This window comes from Aythya fuligula, chromosome 17 (genome assembly GCF_009819795.1).
Source record: "Aythya fuligula isolate bAytFul2 chromosome 17, bAytFul2.pri, whole genome shotgun sequence".
Lineage (NCBI taxonomy): Eukaryota > Metazoa > Chordata > Aves > Anseriformes > Anatidae > Aythya > Aythya fuligula.
The window spans coordinates 4,186,446-4,210,841 of NC_045575.1; the positions used below are offsets into that span (position 1 = coordinate 4,186,446).

The 24,396-nt window shown below is 48.5% G+C and overlaps 2 protein-coding genes across 4 annotated transcripts in view; one reads left to right on the forward strand and one right to left on the reverse strand.

Annotated features, from left to right (window-relative positions):
- Positions 1 to 2,208, reverse strand: part of POLE (DNA polymerase epsilon, catalytic subunit) — a 34,344-nt gene extending 32,136 nt beyond the window's left edge. The window contains exon 1 of the mRNA XM_032199074.1: positions 2,112 to 2,208. Coding sequence (XP_032054965.1) covers positions 2,112 to 2,208 — 97 coding nt within the window. The remainder of the gene's footprint in view (positions 1 to 2,111) is intronic.
- Positions 1 to 24,396, forward strand: part of AIFM3 (apoptosis inducing factor mitochondria associated 3) — a 41,658-nt gene that overhangs the window by 1,665 nt on the left and 15,597 nt on the right. For all 3 annotated transcript variants that reach the window (XM_032198805.1, XM_032198806.1, XM_032198807.1), the window contains exons 2-10: positions 6,294 to 6,477; positions 12,118 to 12,331; positions 16,370 to 16,479; positions 18,264 to 18,373; positions 18,850 to 18,894; positions 19,777 to 19,873; positions 20,668 to 20,780; positions 22,628 to 22,714; positions 23,509 to 23,600. In XM_032198805.1, the coding sequence (XP_032054696.1) occupies positions 6,447 to 6,477; positions 12,118 to 12,331; positions 16,370 to 16,479; positions 18,264 to 18,373; positions 18,850 to 18,894; positions 19,777 to 19,873; positions 20,668 to 20,780; positions 22,628 to 22,714; positions 23,509 to 23,600 (899 nt within the window). In that variant the 5' untranslated portion in view covers positions 6,294 to 6,446. The remainder of the gene's footprint in view (positions 1 to 6,293; positions 6,478 to 12,117; positions 12,332 to 16,369; positions 16,480 to 18,263; positions 18,374 to 18,849; positions 18,895 to 19,776; positions 19,874 to 20,667; positions 20,781 to 22,627; positions 22,715 to 23,508; positions 23,601 to 24,396) is intronic.

The window sequence follows — 24,396 nt, forward strand, 5'->3', positions numbered from 1 at the left end:
GGTGCATGGCAGTGTGATGGCATTGGCCTCCTTGAGACAGGGATGGGAGGAAGCCACACAAGCAAGTGCATTTCCCTCCCTGTTTGTGCACCCTGTGCCAGGAGGTCAGTTTGTGTAAGCACCAGGAGCCAGATCTCAGGGGTTTGTAGGACCCCATGTGCATACTTTGTAGTACAGTTCCTGAAAGAGGTGATACCGTAACCTCCAGGTTGGAGACACATATATTGTCACCCCTAGATTATTTTAAAAATACACATTTGACTCACTCTAAAAATGCACGTTGCCTCGATAACACAGAGCACACAGCATGACTGGGTCGGTGCTGGGCAGTGCTTCAGCACCCCTGATGCTCTGGCCACACATGGGCTGTGTTTGGAGCTGTGTGTCCAGAGGAGAGTCCTGCTTTCCTTGGCAGCAGAGCCTGTGTTATTCTGGAGATGGAGCCAAGAGCCAGCCCTGGGGCAGCTCAGCTCCACGGAGCCAGACCTTGCACGGAACTGGAGCTTCTGACACCAAGCTCCTTGAGTTCCCGTGGGGGCTTTGGCCACTGGTCTGTGCCCTGGGTGGAGGACAGATGCCATGACTGGCAGAGAACAAGGTGCATTCAGCTGGGGATGGTTTTGGCAGGTGTGCTGGCTGGTGGGCTGCAAGGGCTGCTGTGGGTCTTGGTCATCACTGAAGGTGAAAGAGCAGGAAAAGAGCTGTGCTGGAGAGGGTGTCAGACTGGGGAGTAGCTCACAATGGAATTCCAATAGGGATCCACCTTACATTTTTTAATGAATGACCTCTGCCCCACACAGCAGCAGATGCTGATGAAATTTGCCGAGGATGGTGAGAGGCATCCCTGGTGGCTGGGACTTCCCCACCGAGCAGGGAGACGGAGGAGAAGAGGTGTGCACAAGGCTGGGCACTGGAGGGGGGGCAAAAATTTTTCTGTGAAACAGGAGCTAACCTGTAGGAAATGATGGAGGTGGACAGCCTGGGGCAGCCATCTGGAACAGGGGGATGTGCAGTGACCATCCTAAAACCTTTCAGCTCAGAGGGGTGTTTGCATTGCTGTGCCTGGCATGGCAGGGTCTGGTAGAATGTGGGGACCCACTCTATAGCTCTAGTAATTTCTGTGAAAATCAAATTAGAGCAAATTCCCTTAAAAATAAGGGAAATGGACAGCCCTTGTCCGAGGAGGACACCAGGAGAACTCACTTATTCAAAATGGAGCCTGGATGTGGATCTGGTGGATGTGCTGGGATAAACACCAAGGAAAGAAAAGGTCTGCTGAGTATGGAGGTGGTGTGAGTAGAGATGAGAGGGAAGGTGGGTATATTTAGGATGGAAATCGGAGGTTTGCAATCATCAGAGGAATGCTGTTTGGGGATGGGTCTTCTGGTGCTGTGCACTGGATGTGTAGAGCTGGCCATGTGGTGGGGGCATGCCCAGAGGGATGGGGAGCTGGGGTGTGCTGCTGTGTGCTGCAGGTGGGGAAGGAGAGCTTGGAGCCCCAGCATTGTTCAGGACTCAGTGGGAAGGGGGACACCAGCAGGTCTGGGGGTGGTGGTTAACTGGTGAGGGGTCTGGGGGCTGTCAGCAGGGACAGAGCCTCAGGATTCACAGCGAAGCCCAGTGCCTGAGTCTGCTCTCAGCCTGTGGTGTGGGAGGGCCATGCTCCCCCCTCCTTGTCGGTCCTTCTGCTACCAGTTTGTGGCTGAGCCACGGGATGTGGTGCAGCTGGGCCTTGTGCCCTGGTGGGGTTTGTTCCTCTCAGTGTTTGCAAGGCCTTTCCAAAACAGGTCTCCTGCTGGAATGGCTCAGTGGCTCCTGCTGTGCCCTGTGTGAAAGACAATATTGTGCATGTACAGAGAGTTGGGAAGGAGGTAACTCTGCAATAGATATGGTACACTTTGGGGTCAAGGGTCATTTTTTTCCACAGTGAGGACCAGAGTAAGAGCCAGCACTTTCCTGCAAGAGCGGATAATGCCACAAGATGCTCTGAGCGTCCTCCCTCTGCTCCTCCTGCTCTCCTGATGGGGGCACAGCTTACAAACACACATCTCTCTCATTAGCAAAGGCACATGGTTCTCTGCTTGTCTTGCTGAAGCCACGTTGAACGTTACCAGCCACCTCTTTGTTTTCCATGTCCCTTGGCACAGTTTCCAGGAGGATCTGCTGTTGGGCAAATGCAGAGCTGCCATTCATACTTTGTTCCCTCATGTCCCTGATCTACACGGAACTGCATGCTGGTAGTTGGTGAGCACAGGGCAGCATGTCTTCAGGCTTATAAACAGGAAAGTTTTGTTTTCTTATCTTTGAACATAGATTTGGTTCAGAGTAGAGATGGAAAATCTGCTGTGTGTCACAGTGTACCGTCTGGTTGCAGAGGGCCCAGATTGTTGGATGACCCAGTGGACAGAACTGAAAGCACCATAGCTATACAAGACACAGCCAGGAGGTGATGGGGTCTGTGCTCTTTGCTAAAGGACCCTTCAGGAGGCATCCATGGAGAAGGTGAAGGAAGAACTGCAAAGCTATGTATGGGCTCATATGGGGGATAGAGGAGCCAGAAGCTTGTGCTCACCCTTCTGCATTTTTTCCTCTGTCTCACAAAGTCCATGCGGAGGTGTTCTGAGATCTAGGCTTTGCTAGAGAGCTTGGGTGAGGGGTGTAGAAAACCAGTTTCACGTGTCCAGCACTGTTGTGACTGTTCAGGGTGGTGGAGCAGATTGGAGGGGTTTCCTTGTTCAAGTCCCCAGCTGCAGATGGTTTCTGGAAGGTTAAAATCTCTTATCTGGCCTTCCAGATAAGGAATTACCTTGGTAAGGTAGGAAAAGGGCACTGGTGGTAGACATCAAGCACCTTCCAAAAGCTCTGTTGGGAAAATGTCCCTGGGTACAGACTCCATTGACTTTATTCTCCCCTCTCTCAGACCTAGGTACATTGTGGCAGTTGGTGATATCCAAGCGTACAGAGCACAGGGTGCTGTTGAGACCCCGTTTAGGCATCCTTATACTGAGCAGGAAAGAAATGCCTCTGACATCCTCTAACTTGGCCTCTTCAGAGATGCTCACAAAGGATGTCCTGAGAAGAAAGTGCTCAGTTCTTCCAATGCTGTGAGTGCGAAAACTACCTGCAGTAACTTGTAATACTTCTGAAGACCAAAGTTCTTGAGACAGAAACAGGCATATGTTTGCAAACAATGGAACTGAGATACAATGAAAAGAAATTTTTATTGTATGCAGGGGCAGTTAAAAAATAGCAGCTCCTGTTGAGCTTGAAGCTCTAGGACATTTCCTTAGAATATCTCTGCTACAAATGACTGAAAACTAGAAAAACAAACTGCCATGGGGAAGAGTGTTGGAGAGATCAAGGGCACAGCTGGATTTCTTCTGGTTCTGCAAAATGGGGAATCACTGACCTGAAATGGCCTGGAGGAGCAAGGCAGGGGGCTGTGCTCAGTGCTGCAGAAGAAGGAGACTCCCCCTGGAGGCCTGTGCCAATCTGCCTCGGGAAAATAATTCCTTCCTGAGCCCACAGCTGGAATTGGCTGTACCTTGAGCTTGTGAACAAAACCTGTCTGCTGGCTCCATGGCAGGGGTTTGGCATGCCCACCGAGGGACACCAGCATGTCAAACTCCTAAACTCCTTTCCTCCATCAATCTGAAAGCATCTCGGGGGCTTCTGAGAAAACTCCAGAAGTGATAGGGAGGAGAAAAAAAAAAAAAAGTCCTTCCCAGGCCCTGCATCTGACCAATGGGTGCTCCAAAATGTTGTGAGAGTGATGTGACCATTTTGCAGATATTGACTTACCATTTCTTATGGGTGCTGCATCTGGCAGTGGAAGAAGTGAAGTGACTTCTCCACTGATGCCTTTTATAGCCTTTGGGAGGTGAGGATGTGTGGTTAGGTCTCCTCCTGTTTTTCTATCTATCTCCTGTAAGTTTTAACCTATTAGCCTTTAAGTTCCTGCAAGTTTTATGGAGATATGTGGCTGGGTGGAGGAGAGAGACCCAGAAGCATGTGCTGTGCTCTGCTCCATAGCTGCTCCTCTTTGGCTTCCTACCAACCTTTACATGGTATTTGTTTTTACCATTTTACAGTAAATTATTGTCCTGTATCACTGACACATCAACAGCTGAGGCTCTCTTTCTCTCATACAAAACCATTTTCTGTTTCTTCCTGTGAGTTTTGGCAAAGGTCCATGCAATTTCTGCATGTGATTTTCCTGCTGTATTTTTCCCAAATCTTCCTCTGCATTTATGCACCTTCTTACTTGATATTTTTTTTCACATTTGCTCTTGCATAAGTATTGGCATGCTGCTTTCCTTGAGTGTTCTCGCCCTTGCCACTCAATGAATTGATTCTTCCCTGCTTCATTCCCTTTGCAAATGAGCTTGTTTGGTAGCTCTGTGCATATCCAATAGCTCTTTGAATGTGGCTCTCAGAAACAGGTACTTGAAGGCAAACTTGTGCATTTTTAGTCCTGTTAACAGTCTATTTCACATTGGCATACCTCTTGGATTTGGTAATGAGGCACTTATGCTTTATGTCATTTGGTAAGGCAGCAGTTTTATGTTCCTCTACAGTCTTGGTTACTAATTTCACATGTTTCAGGCTTTGAAGGTGCTCCTAGGACTTTGTTGAGGGCATGCCGTATGTGGATGAGACATACAGCAGAAGGGAAGTTTGTAGGCGTGTGGAACTGTGTGTGTCTGTTTTGGAGGGATATAGCTGGAAAGGGGGAGAGACGTCTGGATATTTTGAGCTGTTGTTTAAGGAAAGGGTGTGTCTGGGATGCTTTGATGCAGTCTGTGTTGAGGAAGGTGCTGTCAGTGCTCTGCAGAGGTGCCTGTGGTGGTGGTGGCTGTGTCTCCCATCGCTGGAGCTCATGGTGGAGGAGCAGGAGGCTTTGCCTGGAAGATGTCCCACTGCCACGTGTCCTACAGTCAGCCACTGCTGGAGGGACAGCAGACTGGGTGCCACTGGTGCTGGGGAGCCGGTCCTGGCTCAGCCAGATGGGGCACGGCATTGGACAGAGGCACCAGGGGTTTCAACACTAGCAAGAGACTGGGTGCGCACCAACCTCCCTGGCAGGGCGCAACCTACGCCTCGTAGTTTCTTATCTTATCTCCAGGAGATAAATGTGCACAGAAGTGCTTCGTTCAGCAAGAGAGAACAGTGCTGGTGGCTGGCTGGCCACCCAGCAGAAGATCAGCCAGGCTGGAGCACTGGGCATTTGCTGTTCCATGGCCCTTGCTTGCCATGGGGCAGGGCTGGCTCTAGCAAGTGGTTAATTTTTTTTTCTTTTTTTCTGTACCTTTGCCAAGTTTTCATTTCCTGGGGAGAAATTACAATGCTTGGTATCTGTCTCCTGGCACTTATTTTTCTGTATTTTCTTCTGATTGGAAAGGTCTTCAGGTACTTCTGGTACTGAAGCTGAAAAAAAAAGTATTCTTTGCCTGTGTTAATCTGTTCTTTGGAAACTGTTTTACCTTCCTGCTGAGTTTGGAAGGCATTGTGAAAAATAGATGGCGAAACCATGGTAAATCAATTCAGGTACAGGTGCAAATGGGTGAATTTTTTACTATATATATATATATATATTTATATAATGATATTAAATGCTTTATTTTATTGCCAGTTATGTTATGTGGATCTTCACTATTTCCAGTCGAGGAGTATAACCTAAAACCTTTATCCCAATTCTTAGAGTCTGTACCAAAACTGAGAGCAGTATCTGTCAAAGCTAATGAGCTAAATATAATTTGGAGTTCTGTTTGGCCATCCCACTTAAACATAAAATATCCTGACCTAACAGTATTAAAACTGGGTTTTGGTGCAAAATGGCAAGATAATGAAAACCCTGTCTCAGATAAATAACTGTTCCAAAGGGAATGGGATTTCTGCAGGAATAAGTGTTAATGGAAAGGGACTGCAGAATGAGTAAAGTGGATTTTTTTTTTTCTTCCCCATCATCTAATAATAAAAGCAGAAATCTGACTGAACTGTATTTATGGTTTAATCATTGCATTTGGGCTCAGACCTAAGTGCTTAAGGATTTAATTACCAAAGACAGGGCTTTGGAAAGTATAATGAAGTCTGAAGATAAATCATATGGGGTTTGTAGTTTTAAACTTCAGAAGGGTGATGGAATTTTCCGGTGGACCCCAGAAGGGTGACCTTGGTGCCGCAGTCTCATGTTGTCCATTGTGTCACCGCCTGCCTGGGTCTCGCAGCAATCACTGCAACACCCACCCTCACCCCAGGCGGTGCTTCTCACACATCTCTTCTCCCCCATGCAGGTGGTGAAGGAAGCCCGAAGCCCAGGACGGTGTGAGCAGGAGGGCTGCCATGCGAGGATGTGCCTGCGCCCTCGCTGACCTTCCCACCGTCCCCGTCCCTGGCTTGTGTCCTGTGCAGCGTGAGGGCTGCAGCAAGGTGCTACTCGGCTCGCCATGGGAGGATGCTTCTCCAAGCCCAAGCCAGGTGACGATCGCGCCCGCCCCACGGTGGCAGGGATGTAGGTCAGCAGCAGCTCCGCAGGCCCTGCTGGGGAATGTTAATTCTCTGCTCCTGCGGGGAGGATTACTGCCTGCTAATCCCCCAAATTCCTGTGCTCTGGCTGCGGGGGGGAGTCCCGCGGGGCTGTGGGGGAATGCAGGGCATGTGCCCAGCCCGCAGCCACCATGGATGCAGAGCCACGTCCAGAAGCTGCAGGAACGTTTCCCTCCCAGAGTGACCTCCCTGCCCTGGTGGCTGCAGTTCTCATCGATAGCTGGTTTCCAGCTGCCTCGTGACCCCATGCAAATACTCTGGATCTCAGCTGCATCCCACCCAGTCCCAGTGGCCTCCTGGGGCTCTGCATTGCTCACCATGTGCAGTGGTGCTGGTCCCTGAGGGCTCACAGGTGTCAGGCTGTCGTGGTTGGTGTTCCCAAGGAGAGTTCATGTCCTGCATTTCATCATTTCATCCTGGACACCTGAGAAGGACCTGAAGGACTTCCCTGTCCTTGCCACCTGCTCATGCCCAAATGAAAGTGAAATCAGCTCACAGCACTCATCTGTCAGATCATCCATCCATCCATGTGTAGCAGTTGTGGGTGGAAAAGTTCCTGTTGTGGACCTTTTTTTTTGGGAAATTTGTCTCCACTGTCTCAGGCAGTGGGGATTTCAGGCTGAAGGATTCAAGAGTTTGTTGCTGTGATACAAGTCATGTCTGCAAGCCCCCAAGTGTCCCTAGACTGAAGTTGTCTGCCCTTGCTTTGCATACAAGTTCTCTTTGATGCTGATGTGGGCAGTTTCTGAGACACAAAGGAAAAAATTACAGGTGGTTTCTGTCACTGACCTGTGCTGTGATTATTTCACTGGAGATTGTGGTACCCAAATAATATGGCATTGGATAGTGTGGTCAAATTCCTGTCTTCACATTCCCTGCAGAACTGTAAGTTTTCTTTCGTGAAGAGCCACACTGTTGATAGCCTTCCTTGAACTCTTTAAGAAAACACATCCAGGAATAAATACCATCACTGAACAAACTTGTAGCAAAGTCTGCTGGCAGTTCCACTTTATTTTGTATACCATCAGCAAAATTGTGTTTAATCTTGGACTGATGCAGAAACAAAAGTGCTCTGCAGGCGCATTTCCTGAGCTGTGTATTTTCATGTGGAGCTGTATTTCCATGGTAGGGCCAATGACAGAAAATGCCACCCTGTAAGCAACACTCCTGCAACTCTCTTTTTGATTAGCAGCCTTTAGAATCGCTTGATGAGCCTTTCCCCAGCCCTTGTTAGCACACCAATGACTGCAAGTGCTTCACCTTGGTGGTTATAAAACCTCTGAGTGCAGTGAGATAAACAAATACAGATTTGCAGATACTGACTGCTCTGCCAGAGGTTTCACAACCTTTTTATGACACTTGTTTTTCATGTTCTTTGCAGGAATAGTGAACTATCAGAGCTAGCTTCTGGACTTTACTATTTCTAAAAATCCACCTATCCCCTGTACAAATGAGGAGCAGGCCATGCAAGGACAAAGTAGCTCTGTTTTCTCTATTAGTACTGCTCTAACATGAAGGAAATATTTCAGGTACGGCCTGAAGTCAATAGAATTTAACTTATTTAGAGACTTTTGAGAGGTCTGCATGAGGTCCTTATCTGCTCCATCTTCTTATACCTGAGAGAGACCCTCAGTTTCCCCAAAGTCTCAGCATTTCTTAAGATAACCTTGATAACACATTTCTGTATTCCAGAAAGACCTTTTGATGGGCAGATAACCAGTACAGGAGTGGAGTCCTGCAGGCAGTAAATAACTGTGCTGGCTGCACCCAGCCCCAAAGTCCGTCTGCTGCTGCAGAGCCCAACCAATCCTGATATAAAGATCACTGCTTAATTAAGAACTTATGTTCAAGTAGCAATGTAGTCTCCTGTTCTAGTGCTGCAGTCCCATGACTCCAGATACTGTTCTGAAGCCTAGCCCTCAGTCTCTGCATATATATATATTATTACTATGTTTGTCACATCTCTCACTGCCCATGTCCTGGGTTTTAGGAGCGTGGTAACTTCTGTAGAGAAAGGGTAGAACCAGACACATTTGATCTTACAATTTTGTCGTTAACTCTACCATTTTCTGAGTATCTTTCACGCCAAAAAAAGGGCAGAGCAGTGTCAAGGGGAAGGAGGCTGGGGCAAGGAAACACTGGGTAGGGACATGTGGGCAGGAGGCATGGGTGAGCACGTGTACATGTAGATGGGGACTGAGGTGGACAAAGGGTTGGGGAGAGGCAAGAGAGAATCAACCTGTATGGAGACAAGGGACCTGAAATAGTGGGGATAAGATCTGGTGCTTCATCTTCCTTTCCTTGGTGGCATTTATTCAGAGCTGGGTGGCACACCAGTCCCTGCTCAATGAGAGCTGAGCAGAGCTGAGAATGCTGCAGTGTAGTGGTGCCAGAGAGCTGCTGCTTTCTGCAGGCATCTTTCTGACAGGGAAACAAGCAAAAGGCTCAGATCTAAATTTCCATCTTCATTCATGCAAGCTCATGGATTGCCAGGTGCTCCGTGTCCTCACATGATCCAAACATAGTTTGGAAAACTAAATTTCAAGACAGCTGGCCAGTTGCTAGGGGGGTTGTCACGAGCAGAGAATTCAGCAGCATCAGCATCGCTGAAGGCATCATCCTGCACAGGGGGCTGCAGCAGCATGGTGATGCCCAGCTGTGGGTCCAGCAGCCCTGGGTGGGTTGGGTGCAGACACCAGTCCAGGGCACTTTGTTTTCATGCACACCAAAAATTATCATCATTTTGGTGCTTGATTTTTAGCAACCCCGGTATGGCCTGTTACAGAGCTGTTTAGTCACAAGAAACTGTGGGTGCATTAGCTCCTGCTGAATTACTGATCAGCCTCATAATTGTACGAAGTGATTCTCATGTTTCTTTGACTGGAAGTGTTTTACAGGAAATGACATAAACAGATGTATATTACATTGCCTAGCTCTGTGCTGGAAAATTCATGCCAGCTTTTCCAAATGCTATAGGACAGCCACGCTTAAAAAGCAGTCTCTTTGCTGGGTGCCTGCTGGAGTGGAGCTGTGTCACTGCACTGCCCCTGGAGAGAACCAGGAAGACATGGGCTTATCACAGCGTTTTTTATTTCAGTGCATAGAGCTGGACCTATTTGTGTACAGTAACTCCTGCAGATGGCAGATACAGTGATGCAGCAGAAGTTCACATTTTCTGTCATTCTATCAGTTCAGCGTAGGCGTGCAGAACTTCACTTTTCTGGCTCTGTCCCTCAGAGCCATAGATGAACCTATGGTGATGATGGTGAGGGCTGGGTGCTTCAACACAAAGCAGCTCCAGGGATGGATGCAGGGACTGCCTCGTCCAGTCATGCAGGATCGCAGATGTCATATTGTCAAGTGAAAGCTGGTTGTAGGGCACAATGCAGTGTTAGATGCTGATGTGGAAAAGCACAGACAGTGGCTGCTCACAGGCCTCATAACAAGCTACTGTTTCCAGTGTGCCAGAAGGGGAAAAGTGTGGTTGTCTTATATAGGAGACAGCTGCAGAGGTCTTCTTGGCCATGCCATGGCAGGCGAGGGGCAGCCTCTGTGCTCTGACCTCAGCAGCATGGCTGGAGCATCTCTTTCGAGATCATCTCTTGGTGATTTCCTTTGCTGTGGCATCTTCCCTGCTGAGAAAAATATTTGTTTACCATAATTTGTCTGGTATCTACTCATTTATTGAAAGATTGTCAATGTGGTAACCTCCACGCCAGCTTTTTCCCCATCTCTGCTTCTGGATTGAGAGAAAACACGCAAAATGTGCTGACATCTCCACTCATCTCAGCTGGACTGTGTGCTCAGCTCTGTTAAGCAGGAAACAGTGGGGCTTTGACAGAGATGAGGGAGCAGTGTGTTCTTGATTGTGTAGCTCTCAGTACCTTCATTTCCTGCCTGCCCAGACCTTGCTCCCTGCCCTTTCCATGCTCAGGTGCTTGCTGTCCTCTGTGGCTCCATGGCTAGGCTGGAGCAAACTGACCACTCTCTGCTCTATGCTGGGCTGGTGCCATATGTGGTGGGAGCAGTTTCCTACCACACTACACTGGGACGTGGTATTCCCCTGGTTTTACCTGTCCTTAACCTGTTTCAGTTGTGAGCTTTTGATTTTTATCTTCTGTACAGCTCTTCATTTTCATGACATTTACAAGACTGGGAAAGCTAAATACTCACCCACGTGCTTGGGGTGCCTCTTTGGTCTCTGGCAATTATGCCCAGCTTGCTATAAAATCCCCTGGTGTTTATTATAAATATTAATGGCTTTAGTTTCATGAGGTGCCTAGGAGATAAAGTCATATTTTGTGCCTGTTTGACAGCTATGGACCTGAAATATATATTTTTAAAGTCAAAGCTGTCATCCGGCGTGACTGATTTGAGAAGAAAACACAGTTCCTTGAAGGCCCTGGCATGTGCTGTGACTGTCCTCCTTCTCCTGTGGCACCCCAGTGATGCTCAGAGACCCTAACTAGTCATGCCCAAGGAAAGGCTGGATGACTAGTACCATGACTAGACCAAGGAAATTCTTCCCACTTTCTGTCGCTTACAAGTTGGAGTATCTAGGAACGAGCTGATGTGGGAGCACCTCTCCTGGCAACTCGTAGCACCACTGCATGGGCACAAGGGGTTCCTATTACAGGGAGCAGCTTTCTTGGCTCCCAGGAAGAGGACTTCTGTGCAGATGTGATCCTCACGAAGGTGTTGGGAGGGCTCCTGTGCCCCCATGCCTCTGCATGGGTTGGAGGTGCAGGTTGGAGCTGGGACATCGCCACTGCTCAGCCAGGCACGAGTGGATCACACTGGCAGGTGCAGGGCTCAGACACAGACATTCAGCTGAGGGGTTGAGACTAGAAGAGTGCTTGTCCGGCTCTCACTTGGGCACAGATCCTCATGCCTTGCCAGAATGTAAAGTCTGAAATCAGTGAAATCACTGAGAATCTCTTCCAGAAAGCTGTTGATTGACCTTATATGGCCAGGGATGCTTTTACAGTCAAATGTGCTCAATAGTATAAACTTAAGTAAACCAGACAATTCTTGCTTTTCCCCTTTAATGCTGAAGATTCACTCTACACTCTTACAGAAATAATGTTGAGCATTTTTAATACGAGTTCTTCATTAATTGGTCTCCATCTAATGAACCAGCTTTATACACCATTCAGTGATGGCTTTCGCTTCCAGTTAATGTTATTTATGAACAATCAAAAGATTTTTCTGAAGTCTCTTTGAGACCTGGAGTTGTTGGTATGCTCACGTGTAACTTCCTGAAGCTATTTTGCATTAAACAGGACAGGAACTGTGATAGATGGATTGTTTTGCACCAATGACTAATGTCTACTTGCAAGGATATTTACTTTATGAATGCAAAGGTGCACAGTTGAGAAAGAGCAGTGGAATTATGGACTCAAGTAATCAAGCCAAGTTTGCTATCAAATATTTTTTCCCAAGCAAGCTGACAGAAAATGTCAGTTCTAATGACATCTGTCAGCCCCTTTTGAAGTCCAAGGAAGGAGGGAGAGTCATCATGGCAGCAAAACCTCTGGCTTTGTTTTAATGAAGATTTGTTTGTTCCTGCAGTTGAAGTGAAAATTGAGGTGGTGATACCCGAGAAGGAGAGAAGCAAAGAGGAGATGTCACCCAATGGGAAAGCCAGCCCATTGATTTACAAAGTCAATGGGACTGCCCGGCATTATCACCTTGAGGAACACCCCATTGCCAGCAATCCTTACCACAACCCAAAGGATGTGGTGGAAGCATCTGTGTGCCATGTGAAGGACCTGGAGAATGGACAGTAAGTGCCTAAAGTCTTTATAGGTAACTTGAAAAATCTTGGGAGACTTTATAATCCAACCTAGACCCTCTACCTGGTTCTTTAGTTTCTGGAGATGATGATTTAACTTGTTAAAATGATTTTTTGCTTTCATATCTTGAATAAAATAACATCACAGACAAGTAACCACAACTGTTTTTTACCTGAATTATTGCTGTTCCCTTCAAAGTGTGCAGTCCTTCCTGGGACCCGTCTTAGACAGACCTGATGTTCTATAACAGAACTTCTCAGCAGGTTCTGTTCAGGTTGTGTTAGATCACCTTGGCAATTATAAATTTACAAATTTATTATTAATTTATTATTTAAATTTACAAATAACTTACAAAATAAATTTAGTATTAGTATTGTACTGGCCTTAGTATTTTTATGAAGCAGCATGAATAGTGCATGTGTGGGATGGAGGGGTTGATCGTGTGCTCCACCATTTCTGCAGTGCCTTGTTTCTTTAGCTGAGCTCATTTCTTTCGACTTGTTCATTCACCAAAAATGCAATTTTCCAAAGTTTTTCCTAATGGCAGCACACTTCAGCTGTGCACAATTTCACCCTGATTTACAAGTTTTCTGAACTCTGAAAAGTGCCTGTTCCAGTCACTGTGCTTTATAGGCACATTTTTCTTACCTGGGATAGATGAGCCTTTTCTGCAGCGTGTCCCATTAATATGACAGAATCCAAACAGGCTGAACTGTGTGAAAAATAATGTAATTTGAATCCAGTGAGCAGTTGGGTGAAGCTGGATGTAGCTGGAATCTGGGAGCATTTGCTTTAATTTGCTATTGCATGTAATGATACCGTAGAATAATACGTGATGATGATCTAGAATAATCCATTTAATACAAGCTACTTCATGCTAAACTTACGGGGCATCATGAGCTATAAATTCTTGTTAGCAAAGTTCATCCAGGAATAAACTGTGCTTTTCATCTCTGGGAATTCATGTATTAAACCATTCTACAAAGGGATGCACTGGACTCTCTGCTGGATTAAATCTTCATGAGAGGTTTGGCCGACACTGCAATTTCTGCTGCTGCTCAGAGGAAGGATGGAGGTCTGTCAGGACCTGGGGGTGAATGGCCTCTGATGAGGCATCAGTAAAGACACACTGGGTGTAAGGAAGGCACAGTGAGTGTAAGGCTGCTTGGGGCAAGTAATGGACAGAGGCAAGGCAGGGGGAGAAGGACCTGGGAGAGGACAGGCAAATACTGGAATTGACTTGTGGCTGGAGCAAAGCCAAAAAGAGACAGTCCTGGGGAATATTTGTTGCACAGGGGCAATCCTGACGGTGAATCTGCCCTACCGAATTTCGAGAGTCAAGAGGGAGAATATGTAGCCTGGTGGCTGCTGTAGTCATTGCAGCCAAGGAAATGCCAGGTGCTCATGGAGGCAGCTTCTGCTAAGTTTATGTTCGGGGTGTTCCTTAAAAGAGTTTGCTGTGTTTTGGTGCCCCAGTGCAAGAAACATAATGGAAAACTAGGGCTTAGATAAGTATATTCCCTGGAAAGCATGCATTATAACAGAGAAAACGAGTGTAAGAGCCTGGTTTACTCTGTAGGTCGCAGAGGGGTGAGTGGTTTGGCTGCAGCATGCAAGAACATATGTGGCTGTAGCAGAAAGCTGCTTGGTCGAACAGGCAACAGCTAAAGCAAGAGCTAGAAGTTGTAATCAGTCAGGAAACTGGCTCACACTTCGACTGTGTGTGCATTTAACTACTGAAACAAGTTACCAAGTACTGCAGCAGACTTCCCATCAGCGGACATTTTAAATTCAGAATGACTCTTTCTCTAATAGAGTTAGTTTTTAACTTTCTGGCACCAGGATGGTCCCAGCAGAACCAGTGAAGGATTCTGGTGCATGAGCTCTGCTGCTGCCTTGCCCAGACGTTCTCCCAGCTGGCTGACAGGCCCTCTGGGGGGGGGAGCACACAGTTGGCCGTGTCTTTAGTTCAGGGAGCTGCACCCAGAAAGCAGCCCCCAGCCACCTGCGCCTCCTCTGCCACGTCCTTTGTGGGCCAGAGCCGAGCTTCTGCTGATGCTGCCCAGGTTAGAAGGGGAGCTGGACAAGAGGACAAATTTCCCACTGGGGAAACAGCTCAGTGGGGAGCAGTGCAGTGCCAGCCACTCTCTTGCTCACTTTGGACTGAGTGAAGGTGGCTGTGCGTTGCCTTCAAGATGCCAGGTCTTGTTTTTCCCTCTGTCAGATCACACAGTTCCTTAGGTAAGTTGTAAAGTCACTTATCTTATCTTCCTGTGTAGTTTTGGTTGTCATTTAACAAGAGCCACAGGTTTTATCTGAAGCACTGCACAGCTGAGGAATGCAGCAGGACTTGTATTGCTCTATCCCCATTGTGCTGACTGAGGGACACCTGAGTGCCAAGTGTCCTGCATGGGGAGGGAGCAGAGCTGCCTTGCTTGGGAGGGCGTCTGCCAGCTTACAGGGCTGGATGGCTCCCAGGGCAAGTGTGACGAGCTCTGCTGCTGCTTTTGACCGAGGTAGCAAAGAAAATCAGCATCTGCTGTTCCTCTAGTGGGACAGTTCGTGCAGGTGAAGCATGCATGTGCCTGAGGACTTGTCTGAGGTAGTTCTGCAGGTGTTTTGGGCATGCTTGTGGACTGAGCACTGGTCTCACACCCCTCTTCACCAGAAGTGTGTCTGCAGCCTGGGTGCTGGTTAGGGTGATGTTACCCAAACCGCAATGGGCATGCAAAGTGAGTCCCGTTTGTCTGAGACCTGGGGGTGTGTGGTGCATACACAGCATTCGTGGCTCGCACATGGCCAGTTTTCCTGAGCACAGGGGGTTTGCTGTGTGCACACCAGTGATACATACAGTACACCTAATGCAGCCTGAATAGGACCGTGAGGTGGAAACACTCTGCAGCTCTCTATGATTACCTACCTGAAAGGAGGTTGCAGTGAGGAGGGTGCTGGTCTCTTTTCTGGGGTGACTAGGGATAGGATGTGAGGCAATGGCCTCAAGTTGCACCAGGGGAGGTTTAGATTGGACATTAGGAAGAATTTCTCCATGGAGAGGGTCATCAAGCATTGGACTAGGCTGCTTAGGGAAGTGGTGGAGTCTCCATCCCTGGAGGTATTTAAGAGATGTGTGGGTGTGGTGCTTAGGGATGTGGTTTAGTGATGGGACTTGGTAGGTCAGGTTGGTGGTTGGACTTCTGACCTTGAAGGGCTTTTGTAACCTGTATGATTTTCTAAACTTTAACTTCCCAGCACTGATAGCATCATTAACCACACATTCAGCAGGTGGGGATGCTGTGGTGGCTTTTTTTTTGTTTTTTGTTTTGGAGAGAGGGTGCATGATTGGCAAAAGTGTGCTTTTGGCTAGGGCAAGGGTGGCTGGGGCTGGAGCCCGATGTAGCTGGTGGGGGACCCATCGTGAGACCACAAACTTTGTGTACGGGATGCTTGCTGTGCTAATTACACTTTTTCCAGGGTATCTCCACAAGCAACAGCTGTGCTTCAAAGAGCACCTGACTGCCTCCTGGGGGACTGCCTGCACTTAGGTTGGCTCCTGTAAAAGCCTGAAGCTGAGTGCTGGGGCAGCAGGGAGACAAATCCCCACTGTTGGGCCAACAGCCTGAGCAGGAGGGCAGGTTGCCATCTGACTTGTGTTCTGCAAAAACGGCAGAGGAAAAGAGCAGGGGAGTCAGGTGTAGATGTCCTGGGGTTTCTATCAGAAAAAATGTGACCCATATGATGTGGCCAGGACCAGAGCCCAGCCCCTGACACAGAGCATGCAAAGGGTCACAGGTTCCTCTCCTGGGCACTGCTTGGTGACCCAGCTTGGATCTGGTGTGGGCTGGCAGCAGCAGAGCCACCTCCAAGGCCAGCTTGGTGGCAGGGGTGGCAATACCTGCGAGCCACCCAGAGCCATTGGCAAGCAGTTTGGAGGAAGGAGGAGCTGGGCAGGGTGGAATGGGGCTGGAGTGCAGGGTGAAGGGTTTGGCACCGGCTGTTCTGCCACCTGCTTCTGTGCTCCTCCTCCTTAGGATGCGTGAGGTGGACCTGGGCTGCGGGAAGGCGCTGCTGATCAAGGAGAGCGGCGAGTTCTACGCCATGGGACACAAATGCCCTCACTATGGGGCCCCGCTGGTTAAAGGTCTGTCTGTATCACTTGCTGTGCGCATAAAAATGGGAGGCAAAGCGTTTACCTTTACAGCTCCGAGGTCCTTCATGGGTGCTGTGGGGAGTATCAGGTAGTGCCATTCCTCTTAACCTCATCCCAGCATCTTCTTGGTGAGGAAAATGTGTCTTCAGAAAGGTGGCAGTGCAGAAGCCTCCGAGGGTACTCAGCCTTGGGTTTGGTTTGCTAGTGAACTCACTGACACAGGCCTGAGGCTTACTTGGGTGACTTCAGAGAACAAAACTCATCTAGCATCATTACGTGTTGTCTCTTCACCTGGGGTCTGAACCTCTCTTGGACTGTGTGAGACAGCCTTAGCTCACTGCATCCAAACAGAGCCTCCTTTTATGGGGCTTTGTTCTGTTTACTGGTTCTCAGCCATTGAGAGGAGTTGAAAGATGTTTTAAAGAAGAAAAAAACAACAACAATCTTCTGCATTTTATGATTTTTCAGGCCACCCAGTCTTAAAAAAAACAAAAATCCACAACTCCCTATAAATCAAAATCATGTTCATGAGGGAAGGATCTTTGGTCCAATTGACTTATTTCAGCAGCAAAAAGACACGTCTCTGTTGTCAGTGGTGGAAGTGGGGTGATGTACAGAGGTTTGCCCTCATGGCCTGAGTAAGGGTCCCTGGTAGTGCCATCTTGGCCATGTGCCTTAACTGTGGGCGCTTGGCTGGAGGAGGGGTGCTGGGGAAGGTGGCAGGGTATCCTCACGTGCTGTCCTGGCACCAGCAGCAGTGCTGGGTGCAGGCAGGCATGCTCTCGGCCTTGCTTGTCCCCCTCTGGTGTCAACAACCTTGTGGCCTTGCACAGCGATCTCACTGGAGATGCAGGAGGGGCGGCCCCTGAGTCCCCGCATCTAGTGACAAGACATGGCAGTGCAGCAAGCAAATACACCAACTCAGGATGAGCCCAGCACAGCTCAGCTGAACTGTAGCAGTTCACTCTGCCTCGAGCCAGTTCTTCCAGGCAGGGACAGACAAAGTCCAAGGTAGCAGACTCAGAGCAAATACTTATGAGGAGTGACCTCACTGCTTTGAACATGCCCCGTGCTTTTCCAGTGGCATGCATACTCCTTGATGTGTCAGCATCTGTGCTGACATAGGCTTGCTCTAAATATGTGATGCTCTGCTTGAGGCACTGCTTGCTTGTGGTGGTACCAGTCTTGTAGAGATGAACGCAGGACCTGGTGATGTGATCCCTGAGTGAGATTATCCTGTAGGCACAGCAGAGAGCTGGTGGAGCTGTGCACGGAGGCATTGGAAGGGGCACCCTCAGTGAGGGCATCTGAGCTAGGATCCCACACCCAGGATCCCAGTTGGCACCTCACCCTCTAGCCCAAATGGCTGGACCAGTCCCATGCACAAGCTAGAGAAGCCCACGTGAAGCAGCCAAGATGCTGCTGGCCATCCACGTCCACGACAGTTGCCGTGTGCCCTGTAGGAGAGATGACAGCTCTAGGTAAAGAGAAGAGTGTCACAGAGATATGTTCAGAGTCTGGACATTGAAACTGCTCTGCGTGGAGGTGTATAGCTCCTGCCACTGCAGCAGGCTCAGGACAGCAACCTCTGGCCTTCAGGAGGTCAGCCTCACTCAGCAGCTGTGGTGAAACTGTGAAGAATTCTAGAATCCTAGGAGCATATTGGCAGTGAGACCTGGCCTCTGCCCCCTCTGCCCTCAGCTGGGGGCAGCAGCTTGACCTCAGTGGGCTGTGGGCAGGGACGTACTGATGTGGCTATGCTGTCTTTCATGCAGGGGTTTTGTCCAAAGGAAGAGTCCGCTGTCCCTGGCACGGAGCCTGCTTCAACATCAGCACTGGTGACATAGAGGACTTTCCTGGCTTGGACAGCTTGCCCAGGTTCCAGGTGAGAACCTTTGTTCCTGCAGCAGAGGAAATGAATGTTAGCATGGCTTCTGCAGAGGTATGGAGCAAATATTTCCCACACACGTGGTGGGGTGGCCAGTGGAGATCACCCAGCACTCCCTCCTCCCTGCATCTCCTTTGTCATTCTGTCTGCACCCCCTGAATGTCAGGCACTCCTGGGAAGGTGAGGGTGGAGGTGCATGGTCTGGGAGGCTTCTTGTGCAGGAGAAAACAGCCCTCAAGCTGGGGGAGAAGTCAGGTTAAGACGGGCAGTTTCTGCACTGAACATCAGAGCATGGTAGGTGTTAGACAAGACGCATCCTGGGGGCCTGGACAGCTCTCTCATGAGCTCTGCAGTGCAGGTGGGCTTGGGAGACCACTGCTGTGTTCAGAAGTTGGTGCACAGACGGAGCAGGCACCTTTTTCACACCAGAGATGCTTGCTGTCCTGCAAACCACTGCTGTTTGTCATCCTCAGGTGAAGATCGAAAAGGAGAAGGTGTACATCCGAGCGAGCAAGCAGGTGAGAGGCTGAGCCACTGCTGACACCCCAAAAATAAGGCCCATGGCTGCCTCCACGGGGGAAGGCAGGGGAAGAAGTACCTGAGCAGAAGGATGTGTGAGCATTCAAAATGAGTAACCCAAAGGTCTACCTAGCCCAACCCTGTCTCGAACAACATCCTGAAGTCTGTCCCTGGGACATGAGTGGAGCCAGGCAGAGCTGTAGCATCTCCGCCTCACCCTCCTACACTCCCCTGACTGCTAGGAGCTGCTCCAGGGTGCCTGAGCTGGATGAGGTGTCTGTGAGTTCAGGATGTCGTGCTAAATGCTTGTCCTGAACTCACGCCGTGTTTCCTTCAGCTCATAGCAGCCTGTAGTTTGGTTGGGCCATGAAGCAGGCCTCTCCCTTCAGATGCGTGGCCTCACCAGCTGGGTCTGAATGCAGCGTGGTGATGGCGGAGCTCATCTCTGCACAGACATCAACTGGAGAGGGATGGGGTGGGTGGGCAGGGAGGGCTGTCTTCTCCAAGGCAGGATGCAGAGTGAAGCCTATTGAGGCCAGTGCCATTCTTTCTACAAAGACTTTTATTCTGGTTCACATTTGCATATATGCATATGTAAGTACAGAGGCTCAGTGCTCTGGCCCAACTGGACCTTTTCACCACCTGAGGGGTTTGATCCCCACAGGTCACTGGAATTGAATCACACTGCTCCAGCTGGTGCAGGTGGGATGTGGTGATTAGGGCTGTGCTGGATTTTGGCCTCTGATGGCTTCTGCATCAAAAGCAGCAAGGCCAGCAGGTCAAGGGAGGTGATTGTCCCCCTCTGTTCTGCTCTCCTGAGACCTCACCTGGAACCCTGTGTTGAAGGATAATGACTGTTTTTCTTGCTGTTGGTGGCATAGGCTCTTCAGACACAGAGGAGGACAAAGATGATGGCAAAGTGCATCTCCTTGAGCAACTATAACCTGAGCAGTACCAACGTGCTGATCATCGGTGCAGGTATTGATTTGCACTGGAAGGCTGGATTGTGCCTTCGGTGAAGCAGAGGGTGGGAGGGCACAGGCTGTGCCGTGCTGGACCTTGGGGCTAGGAGGGAATGGCTGCGCAGGGCACTTTGGTTGTTCTCACTTCATTATAGCCCTCAGGTCACCAGATGCAAGCTGTGGGAATGCTCAGCACGCTGTGATCTGCTGCTCCTATCATCTAAGTTATGTCTCACAGCTTGAGTAGAGAGGGAAAACCAGCCAGGCCTGCTCTTCCCTTGCTGCTGGGCAGCATTTTTCCCTTCCTTGTGCCCATGGTGTTTGTTGACTGAGATGTGGAGTGTGACCTTCCTGCTGGCCAGGGGCAGCTGGGCTCTTTAGGGAGCACAGCATGGCTGCAGGTAAATAGTCATCCAAATCCTGAGCCAATATGCTCAGCGGGTGATGTTAGTTGTTGCTGAAAGAGCTTTTTTCAGGCTACGTTGACAGCTCTTTCTGAAGAATAAGGTCTGTTCTGGTGAACAGGAAGGGAGATTTCAAAGCTCCTTAAGTGGGAAGAGACTCCCCCTCCAGCCCTGCATAATCAGTGTCAGTGCAGCATCCGTCCTGGCTTAGTGTGCTCCAGGCAGCATGCACAGGACAACTGCCTTGCTGCCTGTTCTTCCACTGCCCCCTGCCTCCATCGATAGCAGTGTTTTGTAGATGGACCAAAACATGATACTGTTCAGATCCATCTTTTTCTTTGGCATTGAAAGAGTTCATTCAAAGGGTTCAGACCACCTAATACCATGTCTCTTCCTTCTTTTTTAGGTGCAGCTGGATTAGTCTGTGCAGAGACCTTGCGCCAGGAGGGTTTCTCAGACAGGATTGTAATGTGCACAATGGACAGACACTTGCCCTATGATAGACCAAAGCTCAGTAAGGTTTGTATCATCTTGAGTATGTCACCTGAGTTTTACAAATTGCCTTATGTCATTTCTCCACCATTACTCATTGCACCAACATGTTTTTTTTTCCTTATTAGTCCTGTCTCTCTTTTTTCTTGAGCTGTCTTTTCTGTTAGTGACTGAAAGTCAGAACACAGAAGAGGTGTTGTGAGTTGTACAAACTCCAAACAAGAGTTCACCAGCATAGAAACCAGGTCATTCTCCATAGGTCTACAAGCAGCTGTCTTGGCCTGCTTGTACCTAAATGGATCTGCTTCCTATGTTTCTGTATCAAAATCTTTAAAGCAATGAAATGGGGCTTGTAAACAAATGGTATTGTCTACCTGGATTTTTATTAGTGCATGTTTCTTAAGATGCAGTGATGCACCTTGCTACAGTTACTAATACTATTGCTCATCAGATAGCCTGATCTCAGTGCAAAGATCACTTTTTCTGGCACACATTCCATTCTGAATGCCAATTTGTAGCGACAGGATGGTCTTCTAATCACATTTTTATCACTGACACAGGGCTTTGCTTGATAACAGACCAGCAACTCAGGTTGAACAGCAACAATTGGTCTTGAAGCTTAGAGTTAACATAAGAGCAGACAGTGTGTTCCCCTTTACATCATGGACACTTATCTAGGGGAGAGGTAATCAGAACATCTGACTCAGCTTCCATCTCCAAGACAAAGCCATTTGTAACACAAACATGCATAGAGCATTCAAGCTGTTGCTCTGCTTGGACAAGATTTGCTTGGGGCAAGGAGCAGCTGGCTGAGTTGCAGAGGTTGTGCTGGGCATCTCTGAGAAGTTCACGGTCTCTGTCCCAGCCAGGCAACTCTCAGAAATGCTTATCCCCATCATGTGACCATTAAACTGCCTGCTTCAATCTCCTTTAAATAGTAAAAACACCTCATACAATGGAAATGTTATACATGATTTGTTAAACTCTCCACTAAACATATCTGGCTGCAGTTGCTTTTGGAAGTTGCACAAAACTCATGAAAAAAAAAAAGGGCAGAATATTCTAGAACAGGGTGAAGAAAGGGGGATTTTTCTTAATCCTCTTGTGAGTGGTATTAGCACTGGAAAGAGTCACTAGAGGAGGAGCACATAAAGCTGTAAGCAGCAGACTTCTTGCCTCCTGAAACTGCAGCATTGTCATTATCAGCCTGTCCCAAACTTCTTCCAGACTGCTCCTCTCCATGTCCTTTGGACCATGACCTGCTCCCTGCTGTGCTGCTGTGTCCCCATTCCTGTTGCAGGAGCACTGGACGGCAGCAGAGGCTTCGGGGACTCTGTACTGCTCCTGCTGCCCTCCCTGTGCACCAGCTTGGGAAACAGCACTCTGAAGTGGTGGGGTCAGAAGCTCCTCTCTTGGTAAATGTTGGGTATTTAAAGAATCTGCAGTAAAACTGAAGGTTTTGGTTGACAGCAAGCTGAATATGAGCCAGCGGTGTGTCCTGGCAGCCAGGAGGGCCAGCTGTACTCTGGGGCGCATCGAGCACAGCATTGCAGTCGGTCAAGGGAGGTGATTGTCCCGCTCAGCTCTGCACTGTGCAACCTCACCTCGAGCACTGTGTGCAGTGCTGGGCACCACAGTACAAAAAGGACGTGAAAGTGTCTGAGTGTCCAGAGGAGGGCAACGAAGATGGTGAAAAGCCTAGAGGGGAAGATGTATGAGGAGCAGCTGAGGGCACTGGGCATGTTCAGCCTGGAGAAGAGGAGGATGAGGGGAGACCTCATCGCAGTCTACAGCTTCCTCATGAGGGGAGTGGAGAGGTATTCAATTTACAGGTATTAAGAGAAAAACAGTCTTTTTTTTTTTTTTTTTTTCAGTCAATGGATTCCCACCCGGAGCAGATAGCCCTGCGCCCCAAGGAATTTTTCCGCACATATGACATTGAAGTCCTGACTGAAATGCAGGTGAGGAGAATCGTGTTTGTATGGTGTGGTCTCACCATTGTGCCTGCAGATTATTCTCCAGGTGCTGGCACACAAAGTCTGTGTCTTTGTTTTCAGCTCACTGATTTCCATTGCAGAAATGCCAAGTCTCCCTCATTCCCCGGGCTGTTTTGTGCCTCCAAGGTCAGGCTGCCTGTGGTTTTCTAAGTCATAATTAATGCAATTTCTTCCTGTGCAAAATCCATAGTGACCATCATTTCTTACCTGCCATCTGCCTGTCATCCTCACATGGATTTAGGGTGACCAACTGGCCTCTGATCAGGATAATCTGCCTGCAAGCAGCACAGACAGTGATGGATTAAATACTTCTCCCTATTATTTTATTCATATTGGGAATTTTCAAGGATTTGTGAAATGGCAGCTAGGATGATTTAAGATCTGGGTCGGCTGAGCTGGGGACAGAAACCAAGGGGACTAAAGCTAAGAAACAAACAAACAAAAATGTTCAAGGCTTAAAAATTAACAGGTATATGCTGCTGCTATGGATTTTGGTGGTGCCTTGAAGCTTGCTCTGAAGTCTTCCCTTCTGAGCCTGTGTGTGTTAGTGGGTGCTGATCATCCCCTGCAAGAAAGCAATTCAGAAGTAGAAAATAATAACAAATGGTTTGCATTCTCTGCAGTCATTAACAAAGCAAGGTGTGCCGTAAGAGGCTCCTGGTGGGCTGGTGCAATTGGGGTGCCTCTGGATCAGCACATGGCATCTCAGTGAATGTCTTGAGATTTCATCTCTTAACATTATTTAGAAATGATTTCAGGTTGCAGCTGTGGATATCAAGAACAAGATAGCAGTGTTCAAGGATGGATTTAAGATGGAATATAACAAACTGCTGATAGCGACTGGAAACACGTAAGCTACAAACATTTTAAAGATCACGAGAAACTATTTTATCTGAGAACTTGAGGAGCTTGTGCCTGGGGATAAGGGATCAAACACAGCAGTTGCGTTTAGAAACTGAATTTGTTTGCAAGAATGTTTGCAGAAAAGGCAACAAATACATATTTGATATGTCAGTATCTCCCTCTAGCTATGGTGGGTGTATCTGCTCAGCCAGAGTTAAAGAGCCTGTGTGTCACCCAAATATAGCCCAGAAAGCAAGGGACCACCAGCACCAAGGGCTGTGGTGTGTGGAAGAAGGCTGCCCAGGAGTTTCATGATCAGAGTCAAGGTCAAAAGAGTGTTAATGAAAAGTACCTGCTGAAGCAGCCTGAGTTCATGAGTTGTTTCATACAGATACAGAGAGAAAAGATACAGAGAGATAACTGGATCGTGCAAAGGTGGAGGAATTTGCCAGCAGCACCCTAATGCTGCACTGTTCCCAGAAGTCTCTCCTGTGGGCCAGCTCAAGAGCAAACTACATTTTCACAGAAAATGTCAAATATTGTAGACAAGACCAGGCTTTTCTATAGCAAAGTCTCTAAACCTTACAGCTCCATGGATATTTCACTATTTCGCTTTTTGCCCTGTTTTGGGGCAAATGCAAGTGTCTGAATCCCTCACATGCCTGGCCTTGAGCAGCTGTGCTGGTGTATAAGGGGCTGTCAGGATGGCACCCAGGCACAGGTCTGGCACCCCTGGGCTGCTCACCCTTTTCATGTGCTCCTGCCACAAAGGCACCAAGTGGACTAGGACAAATTCAACCTCT